General features: G+C 43.9%; 1 protein-coding gene across 1 annotated transcript in view; it reads left to right on the top strand.

Moving 5' to 3' along the window:
• Positions 1-2,141: 2,141 nt before the first annotated feature.
• The window catches only part of cacna2d3a (calcium channel, voltage-dependent, alpha 2/delta subunit 3a), a gene marked incomplete at both ends in the record, with an annotated part of 58,328 nt that continues 42,058 nt past the window's right edge, over positions 2,142-18,411 (top strand). Inside the window, 4 exons of the mRNA XM_079467100.1 lie at positions 2,142-2,224; positions 2,441-2,522; positions 12,024-12,140; positions 12,795-12,854. Coding sequence (XP_079323226.1) covers positions 2,142-2,224; positions 2,441-2,522; positions 12,024-12,140; positions 12,795-12,854 — 342 coding nt within the window. The remainder of the gene's footprint in view (positions 2,225-2,440; positions 2,523-12,023; positions 12,141-12,794; positions 12,855-18,411) is intronic.

The following is an 18,411-nucleotide window of genomic DNA, read 5'->3' on the forward strand; positions in this document are numbered from 1 at the left end:
TGCTGATGACACAAACTTATATTGTTCAGGGAAAAATTTGGAACAGCTTCTGAATACAGTGGAACTTGAATTGATGATCTTAAAAAAATGGTTGGATGATAATAAATTGTCACTGAATTCAAGTAAAACAAAGTTCATATTATTTGGTAATCGAAAGAGTAATAATAAAGTTAAAATTAGGATTAACAATGAGGAAATAGATAGAGTATATGAAAATAAATTTCTAGGCGTTATAATAGATCATAAATTATGTTGGAAACCACATATTATTCATGTAAAAAGAAAAATGTCACAAACCATTGCAATATTACATAAAACTAAACATATTCTAAATGAAAATTCATTATATATTTTGTATTGTGCCCTCATAGTTCCATACATGACCTATTGTGTGGAGGTTTGGGGACATACATATAAAACCAATATAAATCCAATATATATGTTACAAAAAAGAGCAATAAGGATTATAAAACACGTTGACTATCACGAACCAACAAATCAATTGTTTAGTAATTTAAAAGCTTTAAAATTTGATGATTTAGGAAATTTCTATACTGTACAGACAATGTATAAGGTTTATTATAATTTGCTTCCAAACTGTATCCAGAGGCTGTTTGAAATAAGAGAAAGCCAGTATAGACTAAGAGGAATGCATATGTTTAAAAAAATAAGGGCAAGAACTAATACAAAAAATAGAGCATAACTGTCAAAGGTGTGAATCTATGGAATAATTTGCATGAGGATCTAAAATTGTGTAATTCACTTTATGAATTCAAGAAAATGTTTAAAAATAAGGTGGTAAATAATTATTTAACTCAATGTGTATAACGTTTTTTCTTTATGTACTTACAGTATCCGAAATGTGTACCATGTTGTTTTATTTATTATTATTTTTTTCTCTTGTCTTGTATTAATTAATACCTGTGGAAAAATTATGCTAAATTGATTGATAATGATGTGTAAAGGGTAGCCTTAATAAGCAGAGGCTTCAGCCTACACCTTTTTCGGTTATTATGTATAGCTTTATTTTTATGATTGATTATCTGTGAGGAGTCTGAAGACCGAAATAAATAAAATCTTATGTTATGTTATGTTATGTTCTCTAGTGTGTTCTTTCATGTCAGTCTGACAGATTTAAGGGTATAAACATACTGTATCAGATCCATCCACATGTTAGTTAGCTCTATTGTTTGAGTTATTATTAGGCTTCAAACATAACAAAGCAACTGCCGTTTGATTGGAACGCACAATAAAATATGAATTTAGAAACATTTGATCTCATTTTGGAACCGAACTCTGGATATATACAGTACAGATACTACATTTGACTAAATACACTATACTTAATGTCCTTTTAGGATCAATTCAGACTGGACAAAAAATGAATAATATACATTTTCAGAAAGACAAATGCACACACAAATAAATGCCATAAAAACAAAAGAAATTGTAACACAAAAACATTGTGTTGTTTGCATGTAATTGAGTGAAAGTGAATTTGCTTCAACATGATCAGTTTAACCTTGCATGCAGGAAAACCACCTAATTCTCCTTCACTCTTCATGCATTTTTGAAGTTCTGTGATCCGGTCTATAAATAATTCATCTCTGGCCGTGGATTTGCTAAACTTGCACTTTTCTCTCTGGTCCCTGCAGTCCGGAGACTTGTTTTCTTAGTGAAGTATACAGGCTCAAAAGGTAAATGAGGAATATAGTGTTTAATAAAGAGTACTGAATGTGAATACACATGAAATAAATGTGCTGTTACAATGATAAACATTCAATTTGAAACGAAAAGAACAGATATGGTAAAACCATAGTTCTCTTTACATTTCACATCAATAAAACGAAGCCTATTTAAAGACAATTAAGAGGTTCGGATTAACCTGTGGGATGTTTTCCTTTAGATTTTGTTGTGGGATCATGTGGAGATGATCTCTGTATAGAGGCATGTGCTTGTTCTCCATTTCACAGCAGCATCCTCTCATCCCCACGATACAGAGAGAGAGAGAGAGAGAGAGAGAGAGGGGATGAAAGAGGAGACGGCTTACTTCATGGAGTAAACCTGCAGTATAAGCGGAGAATACAGCCGTTACGTGTCTGACTGTATGAATATATTTGAGGAGCGTCATCATTGGAAACATGAAGAGTGTTTTACATTATTATCTTCTGCTGTGGATTACACACAACACCTCTGGATCTCATTCCGGCATTCCGCCGTCTGTGTGAGTAGATCTTACTGTTTATACAATCATCATCATCATCATCATCATCATCATCGTTTCATTTTCCATGCGCTATAGTACATCTAGTTTTTATACTGGTTCACACAGAACTATTTACAATCACTGAATAAACTGAGTAGCTCAAAATGATAATGTCATCAAAACAGCCGTGTACGGTACGGTGTACACATGTTCTAATCATTTCTTCTTTGCCAGCGTGAAACTTTGGTCTTCAGCGTTCGGTGGTGAGATCAAGTCCATCGCAGCCAAGTATTCTGGCTCTCAACTGCTTCAGAAGGTAAACTCACATCTGCTTTAACAAACAACTAAACTTCCCCTGACCGTACCGTCGGCTTTTGGAGCGAGGGTTAGCGGTAGCAGTGTTTGACGATACCGCGGTATTACCGTCGAGTACATCCGTGATGGATGGTGGTATGTGTCGGCATGTTAAGAGGATGAGAGAGCCCGAGGGTCAGATGAAGAGCAGAAAGAGCCTCCCTGAGCCTGCTGAGAGGTTAGAGACGGTGATGTGGAGTAATGGGGCTGAACGGGTGTAAGTGTGCCCAGCGGCTACACTACAGATGTACTGGCTCGCTTTCTCCATTGTGTTTGTGACCTCATCCCATCAGAAGTGCTTTAAACGCCACGGGACATGAAAACTCTCTGAACGGTGGATTTATGAAGAAATTAGATGTGTGTATTGTATAAAATCAGTTGCACCATTGCAAAGAATACGACTGGTTGTGGAAAACATGAAACAAGATGGTTGTGTGCGTGTAGAGAGAATAAGAGTGTTGTGGTGTGGAGGAGAGAGAAACGGCTTTGGATCTGACAGTGAAGTGGCCATTATCATACGTGAAACAGCACTTAGTCACATTTCAGAGGCGTTTGTCTTCAACACACTTTATAATCCAAGCTAGAATATATTTCAATATTCATTTAAATAGTTCACCCATAAATGACCCTGTCTTCTTCAGATATTTTGAAGAATGTTGATCATCAAACAACACTGACCTCCGTTGAACACAGTTGTAAACCAAGAGTCACATACAGATTGACAAACGCATGACAGAGAATAAATGATGACAGAATTGAGATCTTTTGGGTTAACTGTATCTGCATACGCTGTAACAAAGACGTGTATACGGGCTGCAACTTGAGGACGAGTAAATGATGACAGACTGGAATATCCCTATGACAAGCAATTATTTCTGCTCTCATTCACAAACTCTATACAGTATCTCACTGTCTGACCTTAACTGTGAAGGTTCTCCCTCATTACAAATCAGATGTTTATGTAGTGACGCATAACTGCTTTGACACAGCAGAGATGAGAAACTTGAAAGGCTCATTCCTGTCGTCCTCCTGTTCTGTGTCTGTTTCTCATCTCATCTGTCCGTCTGTATTCTCACTCGTATCTTCATTCAAGTTCTTCTGGACCCGTCTGCTCTCATGGCCATAATCTATGTTCAACATGTGCTGGATCTTCACGATGTGTTTCGACTTCTGCCTCCTCATCTTCACGTTCTCTTCTAGTGAAGCTCACGCCGTCAATGTATTGGAAATATCTCCTATTTCAAGGTCAAATCAGCGGAGACTCTTCAGTGTGCTACTGGGAATGAGAGAGAGAGAGAGAGAGAGAGAGCTCTCCGCTGATCAATATACACATTCTCTTATATTTGCACGTATATGTTTATTTTAGATAATAAATGTTGACTATTCGTCTGTGGAAATGAAAAAGTAGCCACTGTGATAATCTTCACGTCCATCAAAGCCACGTGTGAATGTGAATCAGTGAGTTTGATGTGATAGAAGGCATCCGTGTGGACCGTGTCATGTGTTTGGGACGTTCTAAAGCTTTATACAGATCAGACTCCTGCTGTGAGGTGGGGTTCTCGTCTCACAGAGACATACAGACGGATGCTTTCACGTCCATTCACTCCTTCACCCTTACTCTATATGCTGAATGACGTTTCACTTTACCATATGGGGAAGAATGGAACAAAAGGAGTGCGTGATTTCAAACGTAAAAGTCATTGGCGCTTGTATTGTTTACTAGTACAAATATCGAAATATCCTTAAATCAACATACATTTACTTGAAAAGGTTTTATGAAAGTTAAGAAAACAATTAAGTTTATGTTTGAAAAAAGCAACAAAAAATACACTTGAATTGTGGACTTTAATAAATGTCATGTTGTCAGTTGTTTTGCTACATTGCAAATGAAAATCATTGTAAATAGAGCAGAGCGGCACACAGCGGTGTTTCCTTCCTGATTCAATCTGTGTTTGAAGGAGTCAATGATTCAGTGAGGGATGTGCATCTCCATAACTGAGGCCCATGTGTTACGCACGTCGATGCAAAGGCAACGTTAAAGAGCGCATGAAGCAGCTCCTGATGCCATCCGATACCATTCACCCCCATTATGATGCAGTGCGGTCCCATTTCCATTCCATTCGATACCCCGCTGAAAAACAAACTACAGAACTCTGCACAAAACACAATACTTGATGGTTATAATGGGAATTGTATTGGTTTTTATGGAAAATGGTGTCTACTCAACACATTCTCACGAGAATTTGTGACATTGTCACAAACTGTAATCTATTCATTCGTGTTAATTCCTATTTCCTACAATCTCATCGGTGTGTTTTGTTATGATTTGACTTAGACTTAGGAGAGCCATTTATCGTTTTTGCTGCTGTTGATTTTAGGCTTTGGGGTGAAGTAAGGTGTTAGTAAACACATCCTTAAATACAGTATGACTTCTTTTGATATCAGATTGTAAATATATAAATGTAAATGTCGTACTGAGTAACATTAAAAAAAAGTTGTGCTCACTGATACAAAACTTGTGTCCATGAACACGACTTAATAGAATCCAAATTTTGTGTCTATGCCACAAACTGCCTTAGGACTGGGCTGGTCTACTGGGAAGTGATTGATTCTATTGTTGGGATTTTATCTGGCAGATGGGACCCAAAGGAACTTCATTAAATCCTGTTGGAGTAATGCCCAAAATAAACTAGGAGTTTTGTAATGGTTAACTGGTTAAGAAGGTTTTAATCGTTTGCTTACTTGGCGTCATGCTAGTGGTAGCAGCTGAATGATACATCTATGCTGCCTTCAGAATCTCATCTCAGGAGACAGGAATTAAAAAATCATTGTCTTCGGACTTGCCTTGATGCCTTTCTGCCCTGGAATGCAGCCTCCGAAGGCCCTATATAGCCGTCAGACGCCACCTGTGTGTGATGGTCAGGACACGCTTCGGTCCCTGTAGTGTTGTGCAATACATCATATGCACAACAGTTGAGCCTCTATGAGATTATTAATGATAATCTTGAATCTATTTTTGTTATTTTGCCTTGTTGTGCAAGCACTGTCGAGCTTGTGCAGAGGCAGCAGTTTTTGTGCCAGAGGGGAACTGGAATCCCCTGGTTAGGCCTGGTCTCCCTCTGAGGGTTTGGGTTCCTCGTCACCGTTTGCATACTGTTTTACACTGTTTGCCTGGCCGAGACGGCTGCTAGAATTTTCAAGTTTTATTGAATTAACAGCATACAGGAATTTATAGTCTGTCTAATATCTGACCTGCGTTTCTCTCTCATCTTGGGTGTGTGATTCTTGGTGATGGCAGCTGTGTGTGTGTGCGCGTTTGTGTTAGTGCCTTTTTTTGTTTTGACTTGTATAATCTTATACGTTTTGATTATAGTCAGTATGTTTCTTGTGCAGCTGCTTTGTAACAATGAAAACTGTAAAAAGAGCTATATAAATAAAGTTCACTTGACTTGACACAGCAGTAGTAATGACAGAACATGCTTGAGAAACAGTTAAGAAAAATCAACATACATATAAAATAATAAAAGCATCTACTAATAATAACATATTAACAAGTAAAGTTTTACGGATGCAAATATGTTAGAAACGATGCATCGTGATGCAAATGACAACTTGCATCCAATGCACAACGTTTTGAATCGATGCATCACATCATTAACTTTTATGCGGATGCACCGATGCGAATCAAAGACCGATGAATCTTACCATCCTTAATAATGACAGTGTGGCGAGGGGGGCGTGGTTTAGCGAGGTCTGCGGCAGGAGAGAGAGCCGGGAGACGAGCGGTGAGTAAATGGAGCATGTGCAAACTATCAACACCTGTATCCAATTCCAGTAAAGGTGCGGAGACCAAATAAAAGGAGAGGACCGACAGACGGGTGTTGAGAGAGAAGCGGACTGAGAACAAGAACCGAGCTGGCGTTCTAGATGTGCTGAGGTCCTTCGTGGTGTGCTGGAGAATTCGCCACCCAGTTATTTTTTGTTGACCACCTAGAGTGTGTTTCTTTTTGATTATTTAATAAAACTCGCAAACCTCGTCCTCTTCCTTATCCTAAACTGAACCCTGCTACAAACAGCTACTGGTTGTTTTGGTTTCACCCAGTCCCTGTGAACTGTATTCTAATGCATTTCTAGTGAAACGGTATATCAAATGAGAAACATAGTGGGCGTGGCTTGTGTTTTCCATTGCGAATTGATTGGATGTGATTTAATTGCGATTAAGAGGGCACATTCATTTTAAAAAGAGAAGGACCCACACTGATAATCTATTTATAGTAAACCCTGCAATGTTCCATGAAAAACTTTTTCATTTCAGAGGGACTTTAAAAGTAAGCCTTACATTTCACTTTTAAAACCTTGTTATACAGTTGAAATGTGTTGCACATCAAACTAGTTGCTGCATGAAAAATAGTTCTAGTGTACTTTAGTATTGAATAAAGTAAACTGTTGTCTAATTTCTAGGGACTGTAGTAGTATTACCTTATTAAATATTAAAGTACCCTACTGTATTTACTACAGTTTATCCAATTATAATCCATAATCATACAAAATACTGTAGAGTACTGTACATTAGATCAATTGAGCAATACAGTTTACTACAGTACATACAGTACGTATAAGACCAAGCTGCACTTTCTTTCTGGTGGGTTTCTTCATGTCATTTGAATGATTGGTCTTGAGTTTTTAACATAGTAAATTATACATTGTCATGAATAAAGGATTGTTTTCATTTGGATATTTAGAAAATGTTTGTTTGTATATATTTGAATGCCGCATTATAACATAGCTCAGTATTGTGACACTGCTGGGTGGTGTCGTGATACTTCAGGTGGTATAGTATCGTAACACAAATCCCTACACAGATTGTGGCAAACACATTGAAAAGATGCTAAAAAAGTCTTATTCTAGTCTTGCAGGCATGAATCTGTACAATGGTCATCTTTTGAAAATATCATTTTATTTTAGTGCTACGATGATGAAGCTACGCATTATAATACAATCCACAAGACAACAAAACGTATAACAGAATGAGGAGAAATTATTCCCTGCAGAATTTTTTCAAATGTGTTCTCTGGCTCTGTTCACGGCAAGAGCTCATTTTGAGGAATAATCCCTTCACTGGGTAGAAGTAATCCAGTCCATAGAATCTGTTTGAAGGATAGTGGAGTCTGGTGAACTCGTATGAGTTATTATTTATATGTGAGAGTTGTGGATGTCCTATCTGAGATCATGTGTACATCCCAGCCATTGTCAAAAGTGAACATTGTGTTTGCAGTGAAAAGTGACCTTTGGTGTATCCTAACACACACACACACAAGCTGCTGTTACCTGGTTTTCAGATTCAGTTCAAGTGTTGTGGGAATCGATTGGCAATCATTTTTAGATTTTCGGTTTCTTGCTAAATCCACACGAAGAATGGGCTTTTGAGATCCTTGAGAAGGAGGAATCATGCAAAAAAAGTGTTTGTACCAAAATGTTTCAATGCACATTCAGATTCTCTACATGAGGTTTTATGCATATTCTCATATATTATTGAATGTCGTACTTAAAACAACACACATAAGACACGTTTAACTGTTTGTCTGTGCACACATGAGTCATGGATGTATTTAAAGCGCCTCGTGTCACAAGGGTTGTATTTTAGAGAGGCTGTGCTAAGTTAAAAATAGTTCAGCTAATGAAACGGACCCCTGTGCTCTGCTGTATCACCGTCCTCTATTATCAGCTCGCTTTCTCTGTCAAGAGCACAATACACAAATAACTCTTACATTCAGCGCATATCACAGCTTCAATAGGAGATCAACAACTCTAACAACCATCGTTCATAAACCATTTAGCACCCAAAGTGACTTAGAAAAACATGACAAGCAACTAATCACACAATTACATTCTTCTAACTTTATTATAGGACTATGGACTGTAAGAGGTGGCGTTAATAGTATCAATAGTGTGACGCGTTATAATCGCAATCAAGTCAGTGAAGTAGTCATGTCTAACATCACTGCGGTTTGAGTCACACCGGTCAAATACACTCATGATAAAGCTGATTTAACAAATGTAATATTGTAAACACAGTGGGTAAGGGACTATGTATAAAGTTCACACGTCATGTATACGACAAAGTACGACTTTAATGGATATATTCCATGATGCGTGTTCACAAGAGCACCGTGGCGCATGCGCTTTGAGAATATAAGTCGTATTTTGGTTTGTCTTCGCACATAAATCATTCTCGTCACTTCAAAATAATTCATCTGATCCACTATGAGCGGATGGACCGATGTCACATGTCTTTAGTACTTTTCTGGACCTTGACAACAACTGACACCATGATGTCCATGAGGAGGCCTGGAAATCTCTAGGATGTCCCTTAAATATCTTCATTTGTGCTCCGAAGACGGCAGAAGTTCTCTAAACATGTTTAACGTCATGTGGGCGAGTAAAAAATCACACAAACTTCCCTTAAAGGTGCTGTGGGTAGTTTTTTGGAGAATCTATTTACAGAAACCCAATATAATATACATACAGTTACTGTGTTCCGAGGTGTATAAAGACCTTACATAATGAAGTGTGTAAGGTGATCCTATTTTTATATAAATAATAATAATTGAATTGAAATAACTGAAGTTTGTTTATTGAGGATGTAGGCGTGACACAAACACGTCAGCTTTACAAATCAGAGCGTTTTGGAAGGTGGGAAGTTAACAGCCGTTTTCATGAGAATGGATAAAGCGGTATTGAATACCGATGAAATACGGTAAATAAAAAGCGTTTTTTGAACTGATGACAGATGATGGTGATATAAATATAGAGATTGTGATCTTCGCTAATGTGATTGATTTACATTTTCATTTGGTCAGATCAACAGCATCAGATATACAGTAGCTTAACAATTGTATGCGTCAAACAGAGATGGAAAGGTCAAGGATTGCAGCTTTATACAGCATTCATGATTTCTATCTGATGTATTTCTACGTTTCATATTTAATATGCAGTTTGCTGAATTTGATTTGATGATGTCATGCACAACGCCTTGCAACGTCTTACGAAACAACACAACTACAGTCTTTCATTTTTGTTATTTTAAGGTGGTCAGAATGCAGCTAAAAAATGGGTGATCATGCTGCAGTCTGTTTATTTAAAGTAAAGATGTGTCAGCACATCCGGAGTTTGCTGAGTAATTCATCTTCTTAGGTCAGCATGTCCTGTAGGTCCTGCAATAACACAAGGATCAAGTTCTATCTCCATCCTCATCTCTAACCTTATGTTGCGCTCATTTTAATGTACACTTCCTCAAGCAGTTTGATTTAAACAGTGTATATGCCTGTAAAACAATCCTGACATTAACCTTAACATAAGACCCCAAACCAACTTAATTATAACGCAATCATTCCTTCCATCTTCTCTCTTCCCCTTGTGAAATAAACACCATGTGTGGGCGTTTTCATTGGTCAATTATGAATGCAATTAAATGATCAAAAATAACATTATTTGCCATTGGCATATAGGCATTGGATTGAGTTTAAGGACAGCTGTTACTGTCAAGCAGATGTGTGATGGGGTACAACAAGAACACTTTGAGTGTTGGCTTATGGTTGTTTCATAGTTGCTGCGAGCCTTTTAAAACCAACCAATCAGGCGTGAGAAGTTATAGAGTTAACACAATAACGCATTGGATGATAAGCACATCATTATGAAACTCTAGCACATCCCAGACACGTTTGACATTTAAATCCACACCTCCCAGCAGGCTGGAAAGTGAGCCCGAGTGTATAAAACATCTGAAAGAAGCTCTTGAGAATAAATCAATGTTTGACTAAAGTGTTTGCAACGATGTTAATCTCTCAGTCAAGTAGTGATCCTGCAAGGGTGAAGCCCATTCATTTATGACGCAATGAATACTGAATGCTATGATTTTAATGTTTACATTTATTTTAAGCTGCAATATATACTGTATATATATATATATCATTAGTGTTGAAATCTGTCTGCTTACCTCCCCCTGATTCAAAGTGGAGCTGTTTGATCTGATGGGAAAAAGTTTCTCATCATTTGACTTCAGTCCATGTAAAGATACCTGCAATTCATCTTACAGACACATGGCGATAATATTTCACTTTGCATTATGTGAAAACCATAATATTACACATAAATATTTAAGCTCCTGAATCATCAATCTATGTTGTACTCACAGCTGTTAAAAAGAAAAGAAAAGACCAATGTTGCAAACACTGGATTCAGTCAGAATATCCTGATGATCAAGTAACACACTGTAGCTGCATCTCAATTTGTTCACTTGTTCACTAGTCCCTATACAGCCAATGCCTAATAGTCCACTATATGGGGAAGAAGTGAATGAAAAGGAGTGAATGATTTCGGCCGTAAGATATCGTGTGTCTGACAGAACTGATGTAGTGCACTAAAAAGGAGACAGGGGTCTTTTTATTCTATGTATTCTCTGTCTCTGTACTGCCATCTTGTTACCTCTAGAGGATTTATATCTAACGCTCTTAAATCATTGACATACTGCAGAACCTCACACTTCTTAAGCCTAAGAATAAGAGTAAAACAACCTTTTCATAAAGGGATAGTTCACCCAAAAATGAAAATTCTATCATGCTTTACTCAGCGTCAGAACACAAAAGAAGATGAAGTCAAACTAAAGTTGGTCACCGAACAGCACAGGACCCTGTTATGCACTTCTGTTGTATGGACACAAAACCAATGCAAGTGAATGAACAACATTCTTATATCTGTTTTGTGTTCTGCGGAAGAAAGAAGGTCATACAGGTTTGAAAAGACAACCGGGTGAGTAAAGGATTTCTCTTTGGGTGAACTATCAAATTCATTGTGTGAAGCTTCTGAGCAGCTTTAGATTAAGAACACATTAGCCTTTTACCAGTACTGAAACATGGCTGCAATGTCCTGTTTGTTGGCCATATACAGCACACACGTTTGGGACGCCTATAAACCAAGAAACTTATGCATTATAAGTGCACACAAACACAAAATCTACTGTACACAGCATGTTTGTTAACTGTAATAATAAAACATTTTTCAGTATGTATTTGGGGATTAACCAAGATAGGTATGTGTGGATATGAATGAAAACATAAAGAATGCAAAACACTAGAATAAAGTGTAAACATTTGCCATTTTTAACTTTATACGTCAATATTTTAGTAGTAGGCTACCATGGCTGTCATATATTGGACGTCTTGCGTGGAGCAACCGTTAACTCCTCCCCTTCAGTCTGCTGCCAGTTCCATTTTTTACATCCAATCAAATGAGTGAAAAGTGTATGTAGTTTAAAAATGTCTGTAGTTTAAGTGGTATGGGAGTTAATAACGGAGGTCTGACTCTCCGGGGTTTTGCACATTTCTCAATTTCATCACAACCCTGATGTTTATATTTTCATCACAGTAAATGTGTGGCATTGTCTGATTCATTTTTATTTCTGCAGAAGTATAAAGAGTTTGAGAAGTCACTGAGGGTGGAACAGATTGACGGACTGAAGCTTGTGAAGAGACTCGCTGAGGACATGGAGGAGATGTTCAACAAAAAATCCAGAGCCATTCAGGTAACTGTCTTGCTATTCAATTCATGACGCGATCAGTTCAAGAAGTGAATATATTTCCTGCGTGCACAGCAGCCTCGCTCTCCAACAGAGTCTCAGCACGCACGCCATCGGCGTATCAGACAAACATCTGTTTTTTATGTTCTGACAGATAACATGTGTTAGTCTGCATTGTTTACGTAATTGTGTTGGGATGTGATACTAAAGTTATATACTGTAGATAGATCACCATCAGCTCCATTTTGTCTTTAGACCTCTTTAGATTTTTGACTTTAATCTCCCATGTGTCCTCTATTGAATTATGCTGGTGTTATTGTGGCCGTCGTACAAAAGAAGTCATGAACTGCAACCTGAAAAGGGTTCATCATTTTCTTTTCAATGCACCAACAGTCATAAAGAACATTTAATCAAAAATGAAAATACTCGTAACAGACCGAATAGAACAAACTGAAAACACCTTTGAATGATGATGCAAATGAAGCATTAAATCAGAGTTTTGAATCGATCGATTCAAGTTTAATGGAGATGAAATGAACGTACCAGCCTTGATGTTTTATTATAGCGAAGGTGTTCAGACGACAAGTGATAAATCACTGACCGCTTTCCTTTTGAAAGCATCAGATCCATAAGAAGCTCTCTGACTGTTTCTGTCTTCAGCGGCTGGTGGAGGCAGCGGAAGAGGCTCACCTGAATCATGAAGAGGATCCTGAACTACAGGTGAGAAGCAACATCAGTTACCATAGTAACCGCATCTGTCACTAGGGCAACAGCGATTTCACCTGTGATGTTCAGACCCCCCAGGAACGAGGTCAGCAATAGACGGAGGGGGCCCAGAGCAACATCTAGCGGGGGACCCAGAAACCCTCTGCTCATATTAGACAGATGTCAGACTTGATAATGACAGCTTCAATTGAAAGGACTTCAAATGAATTCAGCTAGTCTCATGTATGGAGTTTTACTCGTCTGAGCTCTAAAACATCCGGTCTCCAGACGGTCCAACAGGTGATTGTAGTGAATTAGCTCTGAATGTGACTTCAGAAGTCAGCTTTTTCCTTTGGAGATTATACGGTGAAGTCAAACATTTGCAGTAGAAGGAAATAAAGAGTGCGGTCCTCGGGGAGGGTGTGCAAGCTCTCCTGCTTTGCGGCTGTTTGTTGGGTTTTGGCTCACAGAAGAGAGAGAGACGCGGTGTGTTCTTATCTGCTCATAACAGAGCTCTTCCTCGCCTTCATAATCTGTTCCGGCTGTTTCTCAGCGCCTGCTGCTGTCGCTCTCGCCAATCCGGATGGGAATAAGCGTGCAGAAAAATGACATGCAGCGGATCGTAGCCGCTTGATTTCACAGTCACAAACGTACAGAAACTATAAGCAGCAGCGCCTCAGTGAGGATGGGACGTGATTTGAAGATATTCATTTAGAGTTTATTCCAGACTCCATTTACTAAAATTGTTTGCTAATTTCACAAAGAAACCCTCAAACCTCCTTTCCCTTTCTTTCGGTCTCTCGACGTTGTGTCGAACCGACAGATGGGGTTCGCCCCTGAGAACCTATCATCTTCTGACTATTTTGAAAAGGCCAATGAAATTGGCGAATGAAATTTGCATGCCGGGCTCCGCCCCCGGATATCCGGGTATAAAAGGGGAGCCGGCGTGCTCATTCATTCACCTTTTGTTCTTCGGAGCCTTCGCATCTGATGACATTCTTCGAATTGCCGACATACAACGACGCGGTGCAGCGGAGATTCCCCTGGGCGTCCTGGCAGTTCCAGAGGTATTTTTCTAAAAGAGCCATTTCCTCAGCGTGGCATTGCCCGCTGATCTCTTGGGTGCAGTACACTCATCGAGGACGGGGACGGACACGGTGGTTGCCGCAGGGGTTCGGGGGTCCGAGCACTGTGGCAGCCTCGTGGATTCGTCCTGCCCGCACTGCGCGCGGATGGCTATTCAGACGTTGCGTCACTGCGGGTGGATGGCTATTCAGACATTGCGTCACGGTGGCTGTGTTCTGTTAGAGCCAGCCAACACCTCGTTTGCTTCCCGTTCTGTGACCGCAGCGGCTACGGCCCTGCCGTCAGCGGCAGCGAGCAGCGAGGGTGATGTGGGGATTATCGTGAGCTTTAATCCGCCGACCGGCTCGCGGACCGCTCGCGCCCCGTCTCACTTGTTTAGCAGTTCCCCAAGGATGGTCCTAAGCCATCTTATTCCTCAGCCACGCGCTCGGACACGAGCCGTGGAGATGAGGTGTCTCTTGCAACATCAGACTCTGGCGATTCCCTGAAGCTCCCTCCCTCGGGAGGTCGAGCACAGGTGAGAGCAGACGTCAAGATGTCAGCCATGCTCGCTCGGACCGCCGTGAGTGTCAGATTGCGGTGCGCCGCAGCCCTGGCGCTCGCGGCTGGGTACTTCGCACATTGGGCCCGGGCGCGACTCCAAGCCGTGCCCTGCTCAAGTGCCAAGTTTTACCGAGCTGCATAAGGAGTTCAGTAAGACCTGGAGCGCCCCCTTCGGCGCGCTTCCGTCTAGCTGACTCTATCGCCCTCTCTTCCCTCGGGGCGGGGAGGCAGCTAGGGACTATGTCAATGCACCCTGGGTGGAGCATGCAGTCGCGGGTATCCGCAGACGGCGGCCACCTGGGGAGCTTGACCTAGACTCACAGTCCAGGGCATGTAAGGTCTCGACATCTCTGGTGTTGAGGCTGGCAGTGCCGTGGGCCAAGTGGCCACCACTCTTACGCCATGGCCATCCTGCAGGCCAGGGCGCTAAAGAGAGCCCCACGGGGTAAGACCGACCCAAGTAGTGCCGCCGCCGACTGGCCCTCCGGGGACCACGGTGGCAGCGCAGGCTGGGTCGGACAATGTCCACATCAGTGGCCCGGAAAGACGCCTCTGACTCAATCTTGCGCAGGTGGGCGATGTCGAGAAAGGCCACTTTCCCGACTCCCCTCTCGCAAGGTCGGCTGATTGGTGGCGCTGTTAAGGACTGCTCCAGCAGGCTTTTGACAGTGTAGAAACAGACCGGCCTGCTGTGACCCGGCCGCCTTTCGGCCGTTGAGGTCTCGCACGTGGTCTGCCCCAGCAGCCCCGGCCTTCTCCAGCGTCGACTCCGGTTCTAGTGCCCCCGCAGGTGGATACCTTGAGCAGCACCTTGCAAGGTGTCTGTCAGACGCCAGGAGTGGTTCATGACAACTGACCGCATTCTCTCATGTCCAGTCCCCTCGGCACTGTCGAGGGGCTGGCATGTCAGTAACCGGTCAGCCGGGAAAAAGAGCAGCTCTCCCTGGCGCAGAGCTCCTCTTTTCCTGGTAGAGAACTCAACACTGTCTCCATGACGGCGTGCTCGCTCTCGAGCACGCACAGTCAGTGCTGAGCTGCTTGAACTTTCAGGCAGCAGCCAGCGGTCCCCTGAAATCAGTTTCAGAGGCTCCTGGGCATGGTGTCCTCGGGGGTGGCCTGACCCCCTCGGCTTGACGCACATGGGACCGCGACAGCACTGACTACAGAGATGAGTTCCCTGGAGAGCGTGGCGCACTGGCAGTAGGCGTATCGTCATTACGCCTGCTGCCGTCGCATCCTAACCCCGGGCAGGTCTTGAGGCCGGTCGTGGTAACGAGAGACGCCTCCCTACGGGGTGCGGTGTGCAACGGGCGCGCAGTGTCGGGTCGCTGGACGGGCCCCCGCCTGCGTTGGCATATCACTGCCCTCAAGTTGCTAGCTGTCCTGCTTGCACTGATGAGGCTCTGGCCTCTCGTGCAGAGCCAACATACTGGCCCGGACAGCACGACCGGCGTAGCGTACTAAACCTCATGGTGGCATTCGCTCGCTGCAGTCATCGCAACTCGCCCAAACGCCTCCTCCCGTGGAGACAGCAGGTGGCAAAGCCCCTGAATGTCACACGCCCACCAGGTGTCCTGAACCAGACAGCCAAGCGCTCTCTCGTCAGTTGACACCTCGTGGGAAGTGACGACTCCACCCCTGCGGGCCGGCTTGGGTGTGGTTTGGGCGGGCACAGGTGGACCTGTTGCCTCCCTGAACACCACCCAGTACCGCTGGGCACTCCCTGGATGAGGCCCCCCCCTCGACACGGAGGCCCTAGTGCGCAGCTGGCCGCGGGACAAGCGGAAGTACGCTTCCCCCCAGTGAGCTTCATTGCGCAGGTCCTGTGCAAGGTCTGGGAAGGGAGTATCAAGTGCTGCTAGTTGCGCCTACGGGCCCAACTACACTTGGTCCTCGGAGCTAATACTCCTGACGACAACTCCCCCTGGCCAAATCCCCTGGCGAAGGGCCTACTCGCAGGGGATGGGCACGTTGTGGCATTCGAGCCGGATCTTTGGGTCTGGCTCCTGGATGGGACGAGGAGTTCCTGGATGATCTACCCCCCACAGTGGTGGAGACTGTCACTCAGGCAAGGGCCATGCCCACAAGGCTGGATGCCTTTAAGTGGCGCCCCTTCTCGTCCTGGTGCTCTTCTCGAGGTGAAGATCCGCGGAATTGCTCGCTCAGGAACGTGCTGTCCTATTGCAGGAGAGGCTGGGTAGTAATCTCCCCTTCCACATTGGAGCGTGGGTACCCGCTGTCGCGGTTATCACGTACCAGTTGCTGGTGAGCCTCTGGGGCGGCATGACCTGATTATTAGGTTCCTCTAGGGCGCGAGGGGCTAAGGCCTCGTCCGCGCCCCGTACCCTCTTGGGACCTTAAGGTGGACCTTTGGGTCCCCTTTTTTCGGGCCCTGCAGAGAGCCCCCTTCCTCGTTCTGCGAGGGGGGTTGGCTCTCCTGCTGGAGCTCGAGTCCATCCAGAGGGTGAGGCACCTGCAAGCATTCCGTGTACACCGATTGCCAAAATTCAGGCCCGGTGACTCTCACGTGATCCTAAGACCCCGGCCGACTTACGTGCCCAAAGTTCCACCGCTCCCCTTTGGGAACTAGGTGGTGAACTTGCAGGCGCTCCCACACCGGGAGAAAGACCCAACCTGTACGTGGGGTGTCCAGTAAGCGCATTGCGCCTCTACTCGAACCACACGGAGGGCTTCAAGGCCCTGAGCAGCTCTTGTCTGTTATGGAGGTCAGCAACGGGAGTGCTGTCTCCGAGGAGAGTTGTCGCGCTGGATCGCACACGGCGTCACTACGGCGTGCCGATCCTAGCCCGTGCCCATTTCAGTGACGGTACACTCCGCTCGGGGTGTGGCCTCCTCGTGGGCATCGGCTCAGTGCGCCTCTCTGGCAGACATCTGTAGAGTTGCGGGTTGGGCTACGCTATACCTCGCAGAGGCTTGCAACCTCCGTGGGGAGTCGGCAGCTCGAGTCTTGCCAACAGGTGAGACCAGCAGTCGTAGGGCGTACGCCTGCGCATAGCGCCATTCCCCTTCTTAGGTGGATCAGTGCGCTATGGGCTGCCTCCCTTCTTTCCCCAAAGGTGAAGAATAGGCAGTCCGTCCATCCATCAATTAGCACTCAGGGCGGCGGGCTCGGCGGAGCAGCCCTGCCGCCTATGGCCGGGTATCAAGCTGAGTTATTACATATAGCTCTAACCGGACCTAGTGCCCCACACGTAGTAACCCCCCACTAGGGTGGTTCCGTCTGAGATGTCGTCATGAGATGGTTCCCCGCGTGGCAACCCATGACCTCCCCCAGGTGGACATCCACCTTGCGGCATTCCGCACATACCTCCCATGAGTTCTCCCCTATTTGGTGAGACCATGTTGGTGTCTCCACTGTATTCCCCCCTATGGTGGGAAGTGGTCTCCGTAGCGCACGTCCACATTGAGGGAACAGCGCTTACCCAGTAGCCCTACGGTACCGGACGGCTTCTCATTTAGAGAACAAGGCCTCCGTCTGTGGTGGCCGAGGGCAGGGGCTACTCATCTTTGCCAAAAGCTCTGGGAGCCCCTGCCTGCCCACTGGAAGGTTACAAATTTCGTGATAGCGCTCAGGTGTGGCTCGCCCAGGCCGGTCACTCGCCCAGGCCGGTCAACGTCGCTTCGCTAGAGATTGTGACGCGGCTTAGTGCTGTGGCGTTTTCAATAGGAACCCCATCTGTCGGTTCGACACAACGTCGAGAGACCGACAGAAAGGGAACGTCTCGGTTACGTATGTAACCTCTGTTCCCTGATGGAGGGAACGAGACGTTGTGTCCCTCATGCCACAACATTAGCCGTCCGCTGCAGCAGTCACGAGATGCTATCAGGCTCCTCAGCACAAAAGGTGAATGAATGAGCACCACCCGTCTCCCCTTTTATACCCGGATATCCGGGGGCGGAGCCCGGCATGCAAATTTCATTC

This window comes from Barbatula barbatula (genome assembly GCF_947034865.1).
Source record: "Barbatula barbatula genome assembly, chromosome: 11".
NCBI classification, from domain to species: Eukaryota; Metazoa; Chordata; class Actinopteri; order Cypriniformes; family Nemacheilidae; genus Barbatula; species Barbatula barbatula.